This window comes from Python bivittatus, unplaced genomic scaffold (genome assembly GCF_059951505.1).
Source record: "Python bivittatus isolate LINGU-HERP-01145 unplaced genomic scaffold, Pbiv_v1 ctg000700_np1212, whole genome shotgun sequence".
In the NCBI taxonomy this organism is placed as follows: Eukaryota; Metazoa; Chordata; class Lepidosauria; order Squamata; family Pythonidae; genus Python; species Python bivittatus.
In genome coordinates, this window is record NW_028277098.1 from 37,529,672 (window position 1) to 37,552,040 (window position 22,369).

The following is a 22,369-nucleotide window of genomic DNA, read 5'->3' on the forward strand; positions in this document are numbered from 1 at the left end:
TACTATGCTAATTACTTTTGCCTGGAGCGATCTCAAGATAAATGTGCTTCTGAGGTTTTTGCGACGAAACTTGCAAATAGTGATGTTAAATACTTGGTGGAGGACAAAAAATCTATTTTGGGGGAGGAGTGTGGCAAAGAGAATGTTGCAATTTTTTTTCAAAGATGGGAAAAGGCCTATCAACTCTCTTGGTTGAAAGAAGTTTGGTTTCAAGAAATACTCAGTGCTCCAGAACAGCTGCAACTGGCAGCCAGATGGGCTACATATTTCACTATATGTAGCCCATTTGGTTGCCAGTATATATTCACTATATATAACACACTACTTTGGGCTCATAGTATCATTCCAGATGCATTTTAGGGGGAGAAATGTTGCCTCCATTGGCCTAGTGATTTCAGATGATGACTCTGACGTCACTACTCATAAGCAACACAAGTTTTGTGACTGTCTGCCTTACTGTGATTCCAACATTTCATGTATATCAAATTTAAATCAGCTTCAAATCAGTTGCTATAGTCTGGGATACTTATTCTGTGTGTCCTGATCTTTTAAAATGATGTATTTATTAATGGGAAAACGTAAACACAAATAACCACAAGATAGCCATAAATGGTTCCTTGGCATTCTTTATTTCAAATTGAATCTTTAGATTTCTTTTCTTAAAACTTTAGCCACTTTATCAGTTCAATAAATTTAACAAGTGATTTTTTAACATTTTTTTCTCTATATTATTTAGTTTCAGTTACTGGATAAGCTGCCTCTTAGGAAGTAGACTGCTCCTTTACCTAGTCATGTCCATACCTAACCATTTTACAAAAAGAAAAGGAACAACATTTTAATTACATGTAGTCCTCGACTTATGACCATTTGTTCAGCAGCTGTTCGAATTATGACAGTGCTGAAATAAAGGACTTATGACCCGTATCCAAAGTTATGGCTGTTGCAGCGCCCGTGGTCATGTGATCAATATTCGGGTGCTTGGCAGCCCACCTGCACTTACAACCCCCCACCCGCTTATCTCCCCCATCTATGCCGTTTTGGCCCCCTGCTTCCATGTGCTCTGCTGCCCCAGCTGACCTTTGCCATCTTCTCACTCCTGCTGAGGCTAATGATGGCAACTGGGACTGCCAGGATTGTGGTTGCTAAGCAATGTGGCCACATGATGTCTCTCTTTACAACTGCATCACTTAGCAATGGAAATTCTGATCCCAGTTGTGGTCGTAAGTCAGGGACTGCCTGTACCTATTATCTAATGTGTACAGAATAGATCGTTTGCCATTGCCTTTCTATTAACACTTAAACATTTTTCTGAAATGGCTAAATTGCATTTCTAGTTAAAAGGATTAGGGTACCTTTTGAACTAATTACTTTAATAAGTACAAACAAATCTGCTTATTACACTTATTATACACCAATCATTATTCAAAAATGTAAATATAGGTAATTAGATCTCATATTCATACCTATTATCCTATCACAGGTATAATATCAGGGATACCAAATCTTCTCCTGGTAATGTACAATGATGCTTAAAAGTTTGTGAATTTTTAATATTTCTGCATAAATATGACCTAAAATGTGAACTGTTCTCCACGCATCCTAAAACTAGATAAAGAGAACCCAATTAAACAAATGAATCAAGACCATTATACTTGTTCATTTATTTATTGAGGAAAAGGATACAAAACTACATATTTATGTCATGTTAATGCAGAAATATTGAAAAATCAAAAGGATCGCATACTTTTAAGCACCACTGTATTCCAGACCAGATAGTATAGTTCTACGCCAGTAGTTGGACTTACAACACTGGCATCTCAAAAAGTGATTATTAATATTTTTGTCCACAATAATAGACTGTTTAGCAAACATAGAATTTCATGCACATTGATTCATTAGTGCAACCTACAATCATGTAAATGTGCACAGGACTGTAATTCAAAAATAGGATCTAATTTGTTTTTCAGCTCACATTTTTCACATCGTCATTCAGAATAAAGTGCATAGACATTTGCAAGAGCAAACAGTGATCTATTTTTAAAGGAGTATGAAGAAAAGGTATCACTTGTAGTGTCCCAAAGGCACCTGCTTCCAATCTGCATGCTTTGTTTATCTAGCTGTCCAATATATATAATCACAATAATTTTATATCTTGGTATCATCAGGTCTTTTATCCGAGCTTTTATTACCTAAGGGGAAAAATATACTTACTTAAACTCTCAATTACTGTTAAGAAGTCCTCAGACTAGAGTACAAATCTGCTTAAGTATTTAATCATTTCATTCTGATTACAATAATGCATTTTTAAATTGGTTTTATTATTCCAAATGATTTAGAAAATCAAGTATAATTGGTTAAAAGTCACAAAAGCTGATTCAACAGTTATTCAGGGGAACTTATAAACAATTATAAATTCCTAAGTTATAAACAGGGTCATAAAGTGCTGACCTTCAACTGATCCCTCCAACAGCAGTGATATCACACTTAATATTATGGGAAATATACAGAGGCATATAACAGAGAAAAAGTACATTCTGAATAGCCTGAAAAGTTGTTTGCAATTTCTTTTCTATTTTATAAAAGAACAGTAAGTACCAATAGGAGCTTCTCAAGAAGTCACCTGAGATATAAAGTCATAGCTGAAAAAAGTTGTTTATTCAAACAAGTCCTAACATATAGGCTAATAATCATTATCAAATATTTTTACAGATACCTTAATATTTCACTCTTAATGTCTCACCGTTGAACTCCTGGTGCTGAAAAACAGTTGAAACTTCCTTCAAATTAAGTTTAAGATAGGCTCCCTCCAATCTACACTGTGGGTTTTCTATAAGATCTATTCCAATACTGATTTTTAATTCTTACTTCAGTGGTAATTTTGTACCTCAGATATAGTTTTTGTCATTTGCCTGCACAACTCTGCTTCATATTGTTCTTCCTGTAGATAACTTATTACTACATCCTTCAAGATATTATTCACAGCTGTGACTGGAAAATACTTTGTAGGACCTGAGAAGTAGAGAGAATACATAGCATTATTCCAGAAGGCTCTAATGTGAAAAGAAAATATTGGTATCCATTACAGTGATTATAAAGAAGAACCAGCAAAAGCAAATTTATTTAATTCATGTTCTTCCTTTCTACTCAAATTAAAAGGTGGATAACAATTAAAATAGATAATAGAAAACATGTATAAATTGAGTTTAATATTAATCAGCAGTTAACATTTTAACAAAAGAGATCCTTCTTTACAAATTTGCTAAACATAGAGAAAATAGAGGGCTAATATAATTCCCAAGGAAGTGGATTCTATAGCCTGAAAAGATGCAGGAATAAGGCCCTCTTGCACATGCAAGTTTAGCGATCTTTGGAAAAGGGGAATCTTCAGAAGGGCCTCTCCTCTTAATGCCTGAACAGATTTACAATCAGAGAGGTTGTCCTCCAGACAGTTGGTTTAGAGCGGGGGTTCTTAACCTTTTTGTGTCATGGACCTCTGAGAGTCTGGTGAAACCTGCAGACCACTTCTCAGAAAAATGTATTTAAATGATTAAAATAAAATACATGGTATAGATTGTATTACAAAGAACAGTAATGATGCTCAAATACAGTTAAAATATTTAAAAATAACTAATATGTAATATAGTAATATACGTGGTTCTTCATTAATCTGTTAAAAGCAAGACAATAAATACATTTAAAAGATAGGCAATAAAATTTTTATTTTTTAAAAAACATTTCAGTGCCAAGATTGTTGTTTAGCTTGAATAAGAAAAGTAAATTGTGACAAGGCAACATGCATGTCACGTTGAATATCCATTTGATTTTGATTTTTTGTTTTGAAAGTTACAAATGTTGAAAATCATTATTATTATAGGGTATAATTTAGATAGTGAGATTTATTGAAGTTAACAAACACTTTTGAAGTCTAGAGGCTATAGATTACTTTGTTATCTACATTATCAAATGAAAAGCTACATTTTAGTTAGAGATTAGTCAGAATAAAGTTGTAATTTCTTATCCATCCATGTTCATGGACTTCCTGAAATCTATCCATGGATCCCAGGTTAACAACCCCTGGTTTAGAGCCCTAAAGATCAATTCCAGTGCCTTAAACTGTGCCTGGCAAGAAACTGGCAACCAGTACAGATCTTTCAACATAGCAACCTAGATTCTGTTCTGCACATATTGCAATTTCCAAACATTTTTACAAGGGAAGCCCCCCATAAAACATATTCCAATAGTCAACCGGGATGTAATCCCCACATGGATAAGTGTTGTCAGGAATGGTTGCAGCTGGCACACTCGCTATAATTGTGCAAACATGCTCCTTGCCACAGATGCCATCTGTAAATCTAATGAAAACTGAAGATCAAGACATATTCCCAGGTTGTGGATCTGCTCTTCTGGGAGAGTACAATCCCATCCAAAACAGACACCACCTCAGTCCCTAAGGCATTTCCTATTTACCATCAGCATTCCTATCTTGTTAAAATTTAATTTCAACTTGTTTCCCCCATTCATCCCATTATCAAACTCAGAAAATAGGTTTTTTGGAATTGGGTAGAAAAGAACAGTTATGCTGGGTATTGTTGACATACTGATGGCACCTCATTCCAAAGCTCTAATCTCCCAAGTGATTGCATGTAGATGTTGAACAGGACTCGATGTAATGCTTTGAGACAAAATAGGTAATGATCTATGATTTCGAATGGTAGTTCCCTAGCCCTTCCTTCTCAAAACCAACCAACCAACCAACCAATAGAAAGGAGTTACACTGCAGAACTGTTGCATGCTGGAATTATTTGGAGCTACATATTTTGCTAGCAGCTTTCTGTGTTAAAAGTGCTTTTTGCTAGTCCCTCAGGTTGGATGGCAACTCTATGTTTTAATGAGCATCTCTCTGAAATTTTGAATATGTGACTACGTTAAAGAAGAATGCATATTTTTAGTAACAGTGAATATCATTTTCCCACACTGGATTTAAATAGTATGAAACTGTTGATTTTACAAATGGATTGAATGACAGCATTTTTTATATAGGTTAAAGAACTATATTGTTTATGACTTAAAAATGAATCTTCCCTTTTTTAAAAAAAAAAATCTCTTTTCAAATTATTTTTAGTATAACCATAGATTTGTCAAGGTATGCTCCATAATAGTTTTGGGAGTTTTTTAAAATCTATTTCTTTATTTCCAAAGTATATGCATGGAATTATAATATGAAATAATTCCAAATTGACAAAAAATGTTTGGCAGCTCTGTACCAAAAAAGATTGTCTTTTGGAGATTATGAATGACTTACTGGCAATGTTTGAATGGAGTTATGAGCTAACATTTCCTTCCAGCAGATAATTTTCTACATTGTATTCTTTATCTGTACTATATCTATGTTTTCCATTCCCACTCAATTTGAAGCAGCAATAGAAGTTTATTTTGCACTAAACTGTTTTTTATCCTGCTGAAATTACCAACAAAAGATAAAGCCCATCTTAAGGACATTACTATTAAGTATAATGTATGATTCCAATTCCATTTCCACCCTCAAGTCCTGCCATGCTACATCATCATACTAGGTGGGGTATCCTGGGAGAGATGCGCAAAGAATGCCTGGGGGAACGCTAAGAGGATATACGCCCAGCAGGATCACTCAAGGCACGAAGCTCATCCCAGCTCCCCAGCTAAAGTGAGCAGGCACCTATATCAGGCAGCAGTGATGTAGGAAGATGCTCAAGGCAGATAATCACTTTAGAGGTTGATGAGCTTGACACTCAAATTTAACCTGAAATTGACAGAACATGCAAGCAAAATATACTGCTTGTGATTGGAGACTGGAATGTTGGAAACAGGATGGAATAGAAGAAAACAGGATGGCCTAGAAGCAGGACAATGATATCTGGTTATATAATACCTAGGATCCTCCTACTCCTAGGTGCCATCACCTTTATTAAAGAAACCTGTTAGGCCATCATCCTCAGTTTTCCATCAGTCTAGCCCTAGAGAAGATAGCAAGTCCTAAACATCTTCCATGTGGGACTGGACTATCAATATAAAAATTAAACTTACCTAATTGGTATGTGTTCTCCATCTGAATAGCTGGACGCAGACTATCCTCATGGTGGCCAGTTTCATCCATATATGACACTGTACTTATAGAGCTAAACATAGTAACCAACAATAACTGCATTCATTGCCATATTAATAAAAAATTAATAACCTGTGAAGTACCATCAAGGAGTGCAGGAACTACTCAAGCAGGGATTCTTGATATGTTAAGCCCCATTGATTTTGTAATGCACCATTTTTAGGAAGACCTATTACGTATAGCCTTGATATAATAATTGCCTCCATACCTGGGGAGGTACATGGGGTGTGTGCATATGGGCCAGATGAAAGTCCTTCAGAATTATTGCCTCCACCCTTCAGAACAACCTCCTCTAGAAGTGTGGGCAGGTTCTGCCTTGTTAGTATTTTGAATATTTTGTAAAGAAGTAAAAGCCATGCTATTTCACTGAATTTTGGCCCTAGTTGATTTGATTGATGGCATCTATCACAGGTTTTGAATTAGAAGAATTTAGTCTCATGCTCATTTGTAAATTTTGCTTTTATGTTGCTGTATGCTGCCCAGAGTCCTTCAAGATTGGGATGGGTTTTAAATATTGTTAACATAATCATTCAATAAATCAGAGGTAGGCAATGTTTATTCTTCCATATGCTGTTGAGCCGCAATACCTGTTATCTTTCACTGGTGATCACCCTGACTTGTAAGACGAGTTCAACAATATTGAGAGGCCATAATAGATAATATTCACAGATAAGCAACATCAGAGAAATTGGCAGAGTTCAAATCATTTTCTGCAGTACTACTGGCTACCTAAACATTTAAACAAATCAGGCAGCGCTATTAATCTGGGTATTATGTTCACCTACTTGGAAATGAGTACAACTAGTGGTAATAATTCCTCAGTATTTATGCATAGGACTGTGGGCTGCAAGCTCACTTGTGTCCTTTGTCAAGATATTGTTGTTCCAAAGAACCAGAGCAGTAGAAGGGTCTTTAAAGATAATCCATTTCCCTGTTCAATACAGCATCGCAATGTAGGATGCTTCTATGGCTTCACTTAAAGGAAGCTCTTCAATCTCTGTTAAATACTTCCAGTGAAGAAATCTCCACCATCTCACAAAGAAGTCTATTCTACTGCCAAACAGTTCTCAGGAGGACATTTCTAATGTTTAGCCAAAATATGCTTCCCACCATTTCTACCCAACAATCTTTATCTTACCCTCTAGAGCAGTGTTTCTCAACCTTAGCAACTTTAAGAAGTGTGGACTTCAACTCCCAGAATTCCCCAGATGCTGGCTGGGGAATTCTGGGAGTTAAAGTCCAGACATAGTAAAGTTGCTGAGGTTAAGGAACACTGTTCTAGAGCAACTCTGACATGCTCTATTCTTTGCATGACAGCCTTTTATTTATTTGAAAATTGCCATCCTGATTCCCTTCCATTCTTCCCATTTCCTCTTTTTTTCCAGTCTCCTTCTGCTACAGGAGTGGGATTTCTGTGCATGCCCCATTATGGCAGAACTGCATGCTATGAAGCAAATGTAGAATCCCACATCATTCTCTCTATTCAATACGGCTCTCAGGACAGGACAGCTTCTAAAAAATGCAGGAATTCTCAACTATCACTAGGCATTCCCATGGCTAAATATAAAATAATTTTAATCTCATTGTACCCAACAGAGCTACCAACGAATTAACAGTATGAAACATCAGAAAATATAACACTGCTACTTACTCTTTGTTTCTTCCAAAGAACTCTTTTGCTCTGATTTCATGGCTTCCCAAAGAAGATATGCTGCCTCTGTTCTTGGCCAAGTGGGTGGCTTTATCCTTCATGATCTCTGACATATCTACTAGACAGGAATTACATTGTTAAACCTAATATTGAGCTGAAAAGATGTTGGCAGCTGATAAGTGAATGCCCATTTTACATAACCAAGTAATTGAAGAGGCAGTTATAAATATACATTGCAACAGCCCTTTAACTTATGGATTTTTTTCTTTTGCATTGTAAAGTGGAACTGAGAACCACCTATGATCACCAGAAGTAGATTAACAGCACCATTACAAGCAAGATTCACAACTCTGCAGTCAAAATGACAGGAAAAGGGCACTAACAAGAATCAAGAGTACTTCAGAGAAGGTTGTTATGGTGTAATTCAGGGAATCGGAATCTACACTTATTAGCATGGCCAATGGTATGGGGTCCTAGGAGTTGAAGTTCAGGAAAATCTGGTGGTCCTCAGGTTTTCTAACTTTGGAGTAATTGTTCTGCTGCATTAATTTAAGGAATGTAATAGGATGGCACTCTCCTGACCCTCCATCTTTCACTGGTAACTTCTTATGTTTTCTGACGCTTCTGCCTTGTTTTCTTCTCAAACTCCATTAAGGCAGGGAAGAGGAAATTCTTTTGGCTAGAGTGCCAGGAGAGACCTAATCCACCTATTGTTTCTTTACAACTTCTGGATAACTTAGAACTTTCTATGATATGGTCTATGTGTACAAATTGCAGCCATATAAAACAGCTCTGGGGCAAAAAGAAAAGGCATCCAAAATTTAACAGAAGTGTTAACAAGAAGGCTCAGATATGAAGTTTGCTCTCCATCTATAGATAACATCAGTGATACAATTAACTCATTTTGCTTCCTGGTGGGACAAGTGCCCTCTTCAACAGGTATGACAGAAAGAAAATCCAACAACTGACAATTACTTTAAATCAGCAACATCATCTGGGGAAAACCCACATCCAGTTATACTTCTATCATACATTCAGTGTTATCAAGGGCCTTTTAATACTATAGGAAGGCCATAAGATGAACATTCAACTCATGCTCCATCCCACAAACTCTACTTTCTTCTCAGGAACCCTAACCCTATCGATTTTTCCCTTCTGTTTTTGTCCATCGAAGTCAATGGCTCAAAAACTGTGAAAGCATGGAGAAAACCAAAATCTTGACATAAACACGTAGTAAGTTTAATGCCTATTAAAATGAAATCGGCGATCCCTGTAATTATTTCAAGTACTATATTCTCTTTTGAATGAAATCCCCAACCATGTCTGGAGTCCGCAAAAGTAAAAAGGTAACGCTTCCTCCCAGTCGGGTCCAACTTCTACCGATTGCCTGGAGAGATCTAGGTGTTTTCGTGGAAACAGTACAGAGGTTTGCCATTGCTCTAATCTAGGACGTTTTTCAGTTTTCGAACTTGTGCGTAATTGCGCCAAGCCAACCCAAACCAGCGTCAACGAAAGCATAGTTTACCAAATTAACCTGATTCCGGGGTTCTCGCAACAATGAACAACAGCTTCCCTCCCAGAGTCCGCGAGATGCCTACCCAACTACGCCATATCTCGGCTGCAAATATCCGAACGACCACTAAGTGGCAGCAAAGTGAGAAACCAAATTTACTCCGTGCTGCATTTGCTGGGTATCCGGAAGTTTGCACCCGAGATAGGGTAGCCGCGGTTCTTACCGCTCTCGCTACAGCAGCCTGGCAAAGCCGGAGATGTTGCTGGTTTCCAGGGCGACAACTCAGTCCCAGGATGGCTGAGAATGAAGGGCGGCCCCAGCGTTGCCCCCGCCTCCAAGAGCAGCCGTGCAGGAGGGGAGCGGAACGACTCGCGGCGGGGGAAAGGAAGGCGAGCATTTGTGGCTTCGCACGCCCATCCGGAGGCGGAGGCTGCTTGCTGGCTGTGCGCAGCGTGCAAGAACGCGACTAAAGCACCAGCGCTGATCAGCCAAACAGGAGATTAGAGCGAGAGCCCCGCGCGCGCATCATCCACCCCTCCGGGCTCTTCCCGAGCGGCCTCTTTCGCCGGTCTGTTTCCCAAGCTGAGCGTAGGTTCCAACTCCCATTTTTTCTCCCCCTCGCGGAGCAGCTTCATTCGGAGCCTTGTGCTCTCGGAGTTCTGGTTGTGCTTCGAAAATGCCGGCGGGGCGAGGAAAGCGCAGCTGCCTGTGCCTTCCTCCAGGCTTCCCCGAGCCGGTGGCCTCCAGGTACCTTGGAGTTCAACTCCCCTAATTCCTCAGCCAGCAGCCTTTTGGCCACCCCTGCGACTATGTGGGTTGAGGAAAGCTGCTTAGTACTTTACTGGCGACCTTGGCTTCCTGGGGATATGGAGTGACAGCATTTGGCTAATAACTGGTCAAGTCAGGCTCTAGTTCAGTGTTTCTCAACTATGGGCACTTTAAGATGTGTGGACTTCAACTCCCAGAATTCCCCAGCCAGCATGGCTGGCTGGGGAATTCTGGGAGTTGAAGTCCACACATCTTAAAGTTGCCAAGGTTTAGAAACACTGCTCTAGCTGATTTTAGTTTTCACCATAATGTAGGTCAGTCTTAAATGACCATGCTGCCTTCATTTGTGCAGCAAATGTTTCGCATTTCTTCCTCCACTGCCTCCTTCCTTCCATCCCTCCACTTCCTTCCATCCCTCACGGCAGCTTTACGTAGCCTGATATAACAGAGCGGCTGAACCGAAACTTCTTGCCAGCCCTGTTCACTAATGTCTGGGAATGTCATAACTACAGGTTTGCTTCTGCTGTCGTGATTCTAAATGCACTTCCTTGGAAACGAGCACCATTTTCTTTAATGAGCGGTAATAGAGATTTTAAAGTACAAATCATAAAATGAATGTCTATAACCACAGACGTGCCCAACCAACTGCCACTGTGCTGCTTTTAAAGCCACTGTAATGGTCTTAAAAGGGGAAGGCAGGATGGAAGCCATTTGTCAGACCTTCAAGGTAGAGCAGACTAGGAAACCAATGCCATGTAGGTCAGAACTACTATACTGAAAGCTTTAGTAACAGAATCTTGCAAGTCTGAATCTGCTTCCCCCCCTCCTTCCTTTATCTTTGTGTGAACTGGGAGAGGCTTGCCTGAGATGTTTACTCACATTCTTGGCCTGGGCTCAGACCCCTTTTATCTGACTGTTGCCTTGGTAGCAGCTCTTCCTGGTGCCCTTCAAGGCATTTTCTCTTTCCTCTACACTAGCCCCATCTGCATTTTGCATTTGAACATTTGCATGTTCAGGCTGGGCTGGGCTGTGCTGCGGGGCCCTAGACTTTGGCCCTGAGATCCTATTTGAATTGCAACCCAAGCCAGGCTTATCAACCCTTTCAATGTAATGCTGCCCTCTGAGTGAAATCAGTAGCCTTCTATTAATGCTAGAAAACATTGTTCTACCATTTGCAGTTGTTGCCTATGACAAAGAAAATAGAGGATGTGTCTTCTGTTTTTTAAATTTATTTATTTTCCTTTTGTTTATATCCCACCCCAAACCTGACAGACTCTGGGTGGAGAAAGCATACAGTGTGAAAGAGAGAACACAGATCTGACATATGTTAGTATATATCATAGCATAATTTTTTTACATAAGCTGGTGACTTAAGTATTTTTTTTAGGTGAGTTTTGAAAGTGTATGCTAACTACTTTTGCTATCTTATCAATTAGACAAGCAGGTTGCCTCTTTTTTTAAAGCTCAGGAACCCATTTTATGCTCCCAGACATTCATTTTTATGGATAAACCACAAATGATTGGGGTTCCCTCGCCCCCCCCCAACTTTATTGAATCTGACAATATCTGCAGGTCTGTTGGAGCTTTCTGAAAAAAAACTTGACATATTTCAGAGAAATAGTTGCTTGTATTTTAATTTAAGAAAATTGTTTATAATCATTTAAATACTTGACAGAATGAGATTACAATTATAGATAATTGCCCCTTCTGTAGGATTACAGGTGGCCAAATTTCAGACTGAAAAATGTAGGAAGTTAAAATAATACAGGTTTTGGGTATTAAAAAAGTTTTGTTAAGCTCCATATATAGTTTAGAAGGCAATTTCTGTAAAGCAGTAGGTGTTATAACCATTGTTAATAATTCTATCATATTATGGATAGATACATTTTTATGGTCTGCATCATTAAGATTGATTTTGGTGTAGGAAGTGAACTAAAAGGAATCCATTTTTTCTACCTTCACTCTATGTTTTTATGGGGCAGTTCATAAAATGCAGTCTATAAGTTGCTCAAGGACTATTAAAAGAAATGTTGGGAAGCTGGAATTAAAATGGAACGTATATAGAAACAAGAGGATCCCTAATCATTTGGTGCACGGGCATGAGCAGTTCTGAGACAATGGATGAAATGTTGAGAACTTTTTAGTGATTAAGGAAGGTGGGGGAAGAAACCCTAACATAGTGAAGATTGGATGCACATGAAGACAACTTTAAGATTTAAATGTGAGTTTTGAGGGAGAAAAATGGACTGGAATACAAAACAGATTGCCCTGGTGAAAATCCTACCACTCAAGGATTTTTTCTCATATACAGATAGTCCTTGCTTAATGACCGTTTGTTTAATGATGGTTTGAAATTACAATAGCCTTGGAAAGGGTGCTTTACAGCCCATAAAGCACTTCTGGCCATCTAAAATGTCACACCGCCCTACCCACCCCTGCGGTCACGTGACCACATTTTGGTTGCTTGGCAACCAGCTTGCATTTGTGACTGGTTCCCAAGCACCCCAGATAATATGATGACCATGTGCAATCTCTGCCAGCTTCCCCAAAAAGTCAATGGGGAAGCTGGCAGGGAAGGTTGCAAGTGGAGGGGACAGAGGGGAGCCAAAATCCTTCTGCAATTTGCAGGAATGGAGCTCAAATCTTCATTCCTCCATCCCCACAAAGGATTTCCCCTCTGTGCACAGAGGGAGGGGAAACCCTTCAGTGGGCTTCAGTTCTCTTCAGTTTGAGAGCAAAAGGGCTGCCTGCCAGAAGGATTTCAGCTCTGCACTGAGCTGAAATCCTTTAGCAGGCAGCTCTTTCACTCTATCCGCTTAACGACTCAGGAGATTGCTTAATGACTGCAACCGGGAATGCCCAGATTGCAGTTGTTGAGCAAAGCTTGCTTAATGATCACTTCACTCAATGGTGGAGATTCTGGTCCCAATCAATAGTGGTGGTTAAGCGAGGACTACCTGTATGCCAATGGATGTGGCCTTATCAACTGCATGGGATTCAGTGAAAACCAGTGCTAGTACATTGAAAAAGCAAACTACTCTGATTGCTCTCCAGCCTCTTGAAACCTTTTTCCTCCTCTTCCATGCCTTTGCATCGGTGGTTTGGGTATTCTTGTATATTCATTTCACACTTTGTTTTTTTCATTGGAGAGACTGGCTGCCCAGCTAGAATTTCACATTTACTTAGCTAGTGATATTGAGCTCCTGAAAATGTGTATGATTTGCTGAAGACAAAGTGAAGGAAAAGCATATTGGGTTTACAATGCCTTGATAACCAAAAGGGTTGTCTTGCAGGACTTAAGTGTTGTTATCTGCTTCCTCTCCCAAAGAAATATCCCAACTGATTTGCAGCCTTGGCAGGTGGTAGCATCTCTCTCACACTGACTGATCTCAGAAGCTAAGCAGGGTCAGGCCTGGTTAGTATTAGATGGGGACCATCTGGAATTTCCAGGACTATTGGCTGGACTGGGAAGGTGAAAAACCATCCTGGAAGAAGGGAATGTATCTACCTGTTGATGTGTTAGTGCCTTCACCATGGCAGAAAGCTCCCTTGAAAGCTTCCTTGCTGGTTCTAGCACACTGGAATCACCTGTCTTTAACACTGCTGAACTGACACTGTCAGAACCCAGGCCTGTGCCTGCTTCCCCTGCCAGAAGAGGCAGCCTCAGATCTGATATGAATTTGCTATTCCAAAGTGATTCTGCCTCAAATAAAAACCATGTTTAATTGCCAGAGCTTTTCAGGATTTCAATGGGAAACAGTAATGCCAGCATCAAAGCTGCCTCCTTTGTAATAGTCCTTGGTGCATCGTGTATTTCAGATACCCTTAAAAACTAATTGTACATTAGTTTTTAGTGTCAACAATACAACTAATGTTAAGAGAATATTAAACAAATAGAATTATTAATTAAAAGTAGCAAACGAAGAAGCAAAACAAACAATCAAAATGCTATTTTTAGGTTCCTCATTTATTTTCAAAGGGAAAAGAAAGTCACATTTAAATTACAGCTTAATCGTTATTTAATGTTCTCCTTATGTATAGAATTTCATAACGTTTGTTCTGAAATGGGGACCCTATTTGTATAATATGTTTGATAAATAATTGCATATTTTGGGATTTTGTGAAATGGATGCTTAAGGGAAATTATGAAGAAAAGCCATTTATAAAAATCATTATTTACAAAAAATAGACATTTGTTTTCTAATCTATAAAGAAAAGAAACATTGAAAATATGTGGTTTTATGATTATCTTCAACAAGTCAATACAACACATTCATATTACCAGTGGTCAGAGATTTGCTGCGGGGACTCTGATGCAACAGACATTTTCTACAATTTACAGTTTTTCTCTGATACCATCATGTTAGCAGCAAAGTTTCATCATAGACTAAGCAGTAAACAGCCAACTAGACTAGAAGGATAGTGTATTTCATTTCACACAAGTCTGAGATGTCCAGACCTAAACTTTAATGTTTAAAAATATACATGTGTATTTTGTGTCCACAAATATCTATAAACAGTTTATACACAGGTTTTTAAAATATAAAATGATACAGTATGATATCTGGTAAAACACCATGGAATTTATTTCAGGACTCAGATATCTTTTAGAATTAAGACCCAGGATCTGCAAACGCTAAACTGCATGCCAGTAAATAATGCTTTTGAACATATGGTCTACAATAGTTTAACAGGACTGAAGTTTAGTATCTAGTTTTTTTGAGCCTTTAATCCAAAATACATGCATGTCTACAGTTTATCAGCCATTAAAACGTATCTTCAGAAAATTAGTATCTTCTAATACACTAGTATGACTAGTGCACTGAGGTGTCCAACTGAGATGTGTTTTCAGACCCACAGATTGAAGGTAACAGTTCTCATACACATTAATTTGAATCACAGTTATGCACTTTTAAAGATTTTAATGTTGTTAAAAGGCAGATTTTAGACTTCCCTAGATTGCTTGGTCTACACTGAAATACTGCTCGCAAACCTTTTAATAACATTAATCAGCGCCAGTGTGGTATTGGACTGGTACTGGGGAGATCTAGGTTCTAGACCACTTTCAGCTTCAAGGATCCATTGGGTGACTTCAGACTAGTCACAATGATGAAAGTGGCACTGAGTATAAGCTCCACACCTTTGATGGGGCTTGTGTTGCGATGCTGATTATGTTACTCTAACACATGCTCTGCCTTGCTCCTCCCATGTTGATGCTGATTAAGATTGTTACAGGGAAAAATGGGAGGAGGGATGTCGTGTGTGCCACCTTGAGCTGAATGAAAGATGGGATATAAATCTAATAAATAAATAAACACGCTAACATTTGAAATCTAAAAGAAGCAACCACCTCCAGCCATGAAAATCCCTCTTGCCAATCAAAAGACAGAAATTGTGCAGAGTGATTTGCATTTCTAATGATGCTATGGGGCAAATGCTGATTAGTTTAAGATGGTTAGTATCACTGGAAATAGTTCTTGCATCAGCTGATTAAAGTAAAAGTATGTTGCTTTCAGTATCTGCCAGGAGTGAGTTGTACATTAGGAAGCAGAAATGGATGATAGCGCATTTTGAAGTAATGAAACATGTTGACTGTCATGATAAGTTACCATGGTAAATTTTAAAATTAGGAATTTAAAGTGGGGGACATTGGATACAAACTGCATATTTAAAAACCAATATCTGCATTTTGATATATTGAACCCAAATAGATCTTAAACATATGACTGAGACAGTATTATTCTGTTTACTTTCTTTTAAAAAGTTAACTTTATCTAGATTTTGGTATTAACTTCTAATTATGTAAATAAAGAAATGGTTGTTTCCTGTTAAATTGCTGTGAGGATAGAAAAGGACAGTGCCTCCCCACTGTTCCTTAAAATGTGTATCGTTTTTCAGGCTTCTATTTGAGCCTGAAAAAAAGTGCTGCTGTTTACAGGCACATTAAACCACACTGTTTTCATGATTTGATTCGTGAAGGATGCCGTAACTTTTTTTCAGGCTGACGTGGAAGCTTGAAAAAAGACTTGCATGCTTTAATGAATAGCCAAAAGGTGCCAAGTCCAAGTCACTTATTGGAATCATTTCTGAAGTGTGCACAGCCCTAGCAGATTATAGGTCAAATGCCCTCAGTTTCTCTAACCCAAGACGCACAACCTTGAGAATGTCCCCAAATACTCCTGAAATTTGCCACAGAACTGGAATTGTAATGGAACAGGAGGAAATTATTAAATATATGGGAAATAATCACATAAACTATTATTTTCATTTAATTAAATTTACATCAAATCAATGCCTAATTTTTTGTCATGGCTCTGCCAACTTCGTAGAAAGCAGGTGCAGCATGCCTTTCAGAAGTTAATTGCAGACCTTACCCCTCTTCAAAGAAGCTATGTGCCACTGCTTTAAACTTTTAAGTAATATATTTATTTCAGTTTTCTTGTCTGTTTAAAAACATGGATCCATTTGATCATAATCTAGCCATTTCCAAAAAAAAAAAATCAAAATCAAAAGTAGAGGTTATTTATATATTTCTCATGCTGGAAGTATGTTATGAAACAACATCAACATATTTGTATCGTGATAATAAAAGGTGACTATCCCTCCTGGTAGCTTTTTCAAGATAGCAGTAATAGTAGGGTCAATTAATAGGCATCCAAAGAGCCAGATTAACAAGATCCAAGTTAGATTATGCAGACCAGGGTTTCTGTGGAGTTAAAAAAAAAAAAAAAAAAATCCAAGAGAAGACTCTTTGTGACACATTGAACACCCCTTATGAAATGTTTCTTACAATGTAAACAGATAATTGGATAGAGATTAAGATTAGAGACTATTGCCATTAATATTTGATATTCATTTGACCAAATGTATATCTAACAATATTCTAGTTTAAGAACAAAATAGTTTCAGGTTTCATTCACCTTCTTGCATAATAAAAATAAATAAATAGATACATTTAATAAGTTGAATCTGGATGCCCAACTCTTGGATGTGTTCAGGCAATTGAGTGAATTGCAATTTCAGAATGAGTGTGTCTATAGTTGTAATAAAACTCAGTGCAGCTAATTTATTTTTTTTAAAGGCAAACTGAAATAGGTCCTGATCAATTAATGTTGTTAACAATATCTTCTGTGACATACCATTTCTGTAACCAGTAGCTAACAACAGGAAAATGTCTTGCTCATAAATTCAGTGATAATGCTCATAAATTCAATAACAAACCCTAACTCTGGCCCTTTGTGTCACATTTCAGATAATCAGTTAAGAAAACAACTGATATAGAATAGAAATAAATTTCTGAGCAGACAAGACTTCAGCCCCAAACTAAAGTTTTTAAAATATGGATTTGTTGGCTAATGTGTTTGCTTTGTCATATCTAAGAAATGTCTTCTGTGCAGATCAATTAGATAATACATAATTCATAAACATAAATAAAATGAATGAGCAGTATTTGGTTTCTCTATAAACTAGATGTGATGGTTTACATAATGATAAAAAGTAGTTCACATAAGTCTCTGATGGAATACCAGGCAGAAGAATTACACTCACATATAAAACACACACCCTCAACAGTAGGTACATTTTATTTCATACGTTACAGAGTAGATATTTCCATCCTCTGTAGGAGGAACTATCTTGACACAAGGTCAGGGGGTCCATATATATATATAAAAATTCCCCTCTCACCCCTATGGATGGTACGTGTCTTCCTCAGTCTCAGGTCCTCTACCAGAGGCCTGGGAGTTTGAGGGTTCTGCACAATATCTTAGCTGTTCCTAGCACTGCACTCTTCTGGACAGAGAGCTCTGATGTTGTTCCTGGGATCTGTTGGAGCCATTCTCCCAGCTTAGGAGTCACGGCCCCGAGTGCTCCTACCACCACTGGGACCACTTTGGCCTTTACTTTCCACATCCTCTCTATTTCCTCCTTCAGGCCCTGGTACTTCTCTAGCTTCTCATGCTCCTTCTTCCTGATGTTGCTGTAACTTGGCACTGCTACATCTATCACTACCGCTGTCTTCTGGTCTTTGTCTACTACCACGATGCCTGGTTGATTGGCCAGTACCTGCCTGTCTGTCTGGATCTGGAAGTCCCACAGGATCTTAGCCCTGTTACTCTCCACAACCTTCTGTGGAATCTCCCATCTGGACTTGGGGGGGGGTCTAGCCCATACACTGTGCAGATGTTCCTGTACACAATGCCAGCTACTTGGTTGTGCCGTTCAGTATATGCTGTTCCTGCCTGCATCTTACACCCTGCCACTATGTGTTGGACTGTCTCTGAGGCCTCTTTGCACAATCTGCACCTTGGGTCCTGTCTAGTGTGGTAGACCCCTGCTTCTATGGATCTGGTGCTTATTTTTATATATATATATATATATATATATATATATATATATATATATATATATATAATTTTTTTTCTCAATCTCACCCTTCATATGTGTTGGACTATAGCCCTCCAGATTCAGAGCTAGCATTGGCAATGCCTGCTCTACCTAGGAATCATGATAGTAAATCACCTGGAGAATACCAGTCTTGCAAGATTTTAAAGCTACTGGAAGAGTGCATACCCAAGAACAAGATTGGTTCACTATGTGTATAGTCTACTCACCAGGATCAAGAAGAAAATTCAGCTTACTATTTTGTGAATCCTCACTATATAAAGGAACAATTGAAACATACATCCCTTTGTATACAAAGATGATTTCTGTTTGAAAGGTACTTTAATATACCTATTAAAGCATATTAAAGGTACTTTAATTATGCTATAAAGTTTGTGTGTGTGTGTGTATACACTTTGTAGCATAATTTCAAATTAGTATGAGCATTGGAGAAAGTTTCTCATCCTTAAACAATTAAAATATCTGAAATGCTAAGGGTGCTGTACAGATGATATAAGCAGTACTTAAGAAGACTCACTGCCTGGCACAGTGAGCAAAAAAATGGCTGAATTACTTCTTAAAATGAAAGCAATTCTATTCAAATAGAGCATGAATTAGTTGCAAAAAAGAGTCAGTGTGGGATAATGGTTAGGGTGCTGAACTAGGAACAGAGAGATCCAGGTTCTAGTTCTGCCTTGGGCACCAAAGCCAGCTGGGGTGATTTTGGGCCAGTTACTCCCTCTCACCCCTAATCAGTATCAGGCTCTGCAACAGACTAGGTGTAAAACAAGGCCTCTTGTCCTATCATGATTGATCAGCTTTGCTAAGCAGTCTCAGTGCAAAACCAGCAGATGCTGCAGCTAAGTGGGACAAACACTAAAAACAACAAGAAGTAGGAAGTGAAAAGACCTTTTATATTCTAATTGCTTCCTTACATTCACAAGAAAAGATAGGTCCACCAAACCTAACTAGATGGCTACCTAACTGGTATAAATGATACTCATTTTCTAAATGGGCCTAAAACCAATTTTACCCTTTCCTGATTTTATTGAAGTACTTTAAATTAGCATAATAATTGATGTTGGTTTGGCTTTTAGAGGAAGCACAATCTCAATTTTGTATAGAAATATTTTTTAAAAAGTATTTCTTCTATACAAAGCAAACTTGAGCCTGATCCTATGGATATTTGCAGATAGTCCCACGGATCTGCTATGAAACTTTCTCCTGAATAAGTGCGCATAAGAATATGGCTCTGCTTACAGCTATAATGACTACATGATTCATTTGACAAGCCTTGCACACAATATAGGCAGTTGCTTCTCATCATAGTTTGCTTAAAAGTCATACTAAATATTTTATTTTGTTTTATGAAGTGGGCCTTCTTGAATAGGCATTTTATGGAGATGAGTCATCTATCTGCAGCACAGAGTTTATATATCTGTATGCTTTCCCTGCTGATTGATATCCTTACTTTTGGCTAAGATATTTCCCAATCTTGTCTTCAGCTATGAAATTTCAAGATGGATGTAAACTGAAATTATAACCTGAATTGGGTTAAAAATATTTTACAAAGTTCTTCCCAGTTTTATAGATCTCAGTAAGACTTCAACTTAGAATAAGATCCTGTAGCAATGGCTAGACTGAGGGACTTCAGGACTAAAATGTTCCCACTTAATCCATAGCTTTGTTCAAACAAAGCCAGGAGAAGGATGTTTGCAAGGAATAGGTAATTTCATTAAGAAAGAGCAAAAGTTATGTTTTTGTCCATTGTTATATTGTTATTAAGGAAAAATTGCTTTATAACTCCCTTTTTTATTTTTCAGTATGTCTTTTTCTATGCTGGACAAGCTATTTTCCAGATTTTAAAGGCCAATACATTAAAATGGCCACTTCAGTACAGCCACAAACCATGCTGGGCAGGAATTCTGTGGAATGGACACCTGGAGGGCACAGGGTTGGGAAAGGCTCAGCTAAGCTAAACTTCTGTTTGAAAGTTTACTTTTGGTAAATAAGCCCAGAAACAGGTTACAAGCAGAATTTTTAAAAAGAACCTGTCATACATTGCATGATTCATATTTTTAATAATCCTAATTAATAATTATAATTGTACTAAGGAAGCAGGAATCAACAACAAAAAAGCCTGTAGCTATTTGTGATGAAATAGGTATACAAATCAAGCTTCAGTAAGAGTTTCTTTGACTATTAGGACCTGGCAAAAGAAATGATAGTTGTTGCAATTGGCTGAAGATTTATTAATTATTTTCCTTTTTTCAGCAGTAAACCAGGACTTTCAACAGAAATACCAGTGAATCTATTTCTGGCGAATAAACTGCTAAAGTGTGACAAGTTCACCCATGAGACAATTTTTTTTTTTTTTTTTGCTGGGATGCTGTTACTTTAGATACAATATAAGGCCTATATTCCAATTCAAAGCAAAAAAATAAAAAATAAAAAATCTATAAATGGTGTTGTTTCTAACATCTTTCTTGGAATCCATATAATCTTTCTGAACTATTTTTTATGTTTCAGACATAGCAAATTATTTTGATTTAAACTGATTTTCCATTTCATATTTATCAAACATTTTCATTCTCCTTTGTTACTTTAACATTATATTTTTGAAAAATGAGGAGGGGGTCTCCACATTTGAAAAACTACTTGCAAGTAAATTCTTTCCTTTGCATAAAATTAAGCTTTTACTTCAAATCAGAATGCATGAAATGTCTGTTGGCAGTAATTAGGAAATGCGCAGATATCTGAAATGACCAACAGAGACCCAATTACTTGGTAACTGGTATGCATTGTAAAACAAAAACAAAACAAAACAAATCCAGAGTAGAAAAATTCTCTATTCATTAAAGAAACAGAAATGTGCTTCCCTTTGTCTAGCTTTTGTGATAATTGAGCAACAAATGCTAGCAGTAGGCCAATTTCACTTTCACAGGAAAGAGCAAACATGATAAGATTTATAAGAATGCAAAGTATAAACACAAAGATACGTTTTCCATTTCAAACCATGCAGAGCTCTAGCAAAAATCAATGTTTATCATATTTACCAATGAGAGAGAGAAGCCAGTGAAGCCTGAGGGGGGGGGGACATTTTTTTGGATTGTATATTGTATTTTCCACAAAATTAGCTCTATGGTTTTCAGATACAAGACTCATACTAAAAGAAACTAAGAAAAAAGTATTTGATGTATGTGGAATTTCAATTTCTATCACTGCAGGATATATATTCCATACTTGATGATAAACAAATATATTCATGTCCAGATAGAGCTTTTAATTTTGTCTGCTTGTTTTAATGCAGACATAGCTGTTTATCAAGCACAGCTGTTTTCACATGCAAGTGAGACAGTTGGATGCCAACCTAGTTAGACCACAGTTTATAAAAATACTAGTTGTAAGCACAGAAAATAGCAGAATAGATACTCTGCACCTCTTTACAATGACCTCTCATATTCCTTATTCCTACTGTATTCAGCTACAATTTGAACTACCAAATGAACAAATAGGTTTGCAGCATTTGTGCACACCTAGCATGTTAGCAATGGAGTATCCAAACATTTTGTTTTTCAAACTATAAGAAATTATTCACCACTGACTAGCAACTTGAAACCTGTTTGAAGTAGAGTATCCTGGCATTTAAATAACGGAAACAAAAATCCAGCAATATTCTTGATTATTTTATCAATTATGCTGTTCAAATGGCTTCTTTCTTTTCCTTTTTAGCTTTCAAACACAGATCGGCCAGGCTACAAATCTTGGTATGCATGGATGACGTCTGTGTGTGTGTGTGTGTGTGTGTGTGCGCGCGCATGAGACACGTGTACAGACATGCTTCTTTGAAGCTCTTTTTTCCCCACAAGTAAGTTAGAATCTAAATGAAGAACAAAATGTTGTTCAGAGCCAG

The 22,369-nt window shown here is 37.7% G+C and overlaps 1 protein-coding gene across 1 annotated transcript; it reads right to left on the reverse strand.

Moving 5' to 3' along the window:
• Positions 1–397: 397 nt before the first annotated feature.
• DYNLT5 (dynein light chain Tctex-type family member 5) lies at positions 398–9,663 on the reverse strand. The gene is made up of 5 exons (XM_007436052.3): positions 9,530–9,663; positions 7,794–7,908; positions 6,064–6,155; positions 2,885–3,009; positions 398–2,189 (listed from the first exon to the last, which is right to left on the reverse strand). Exons 2-5 carry the CDS (start codon positions 7,904–7,906, stop codon positions 1,986–1,988), a joined length of 534 nt encoding a protein of 177 aa, XP_007436114.2. The 5' UTR covers positions 7,907–7,908; positions 9,530–9,663; the 3' UTR covers positions 398–1,985.
• Positions 9,664–22,369: the final 12,706 nt, after the last annotated feature.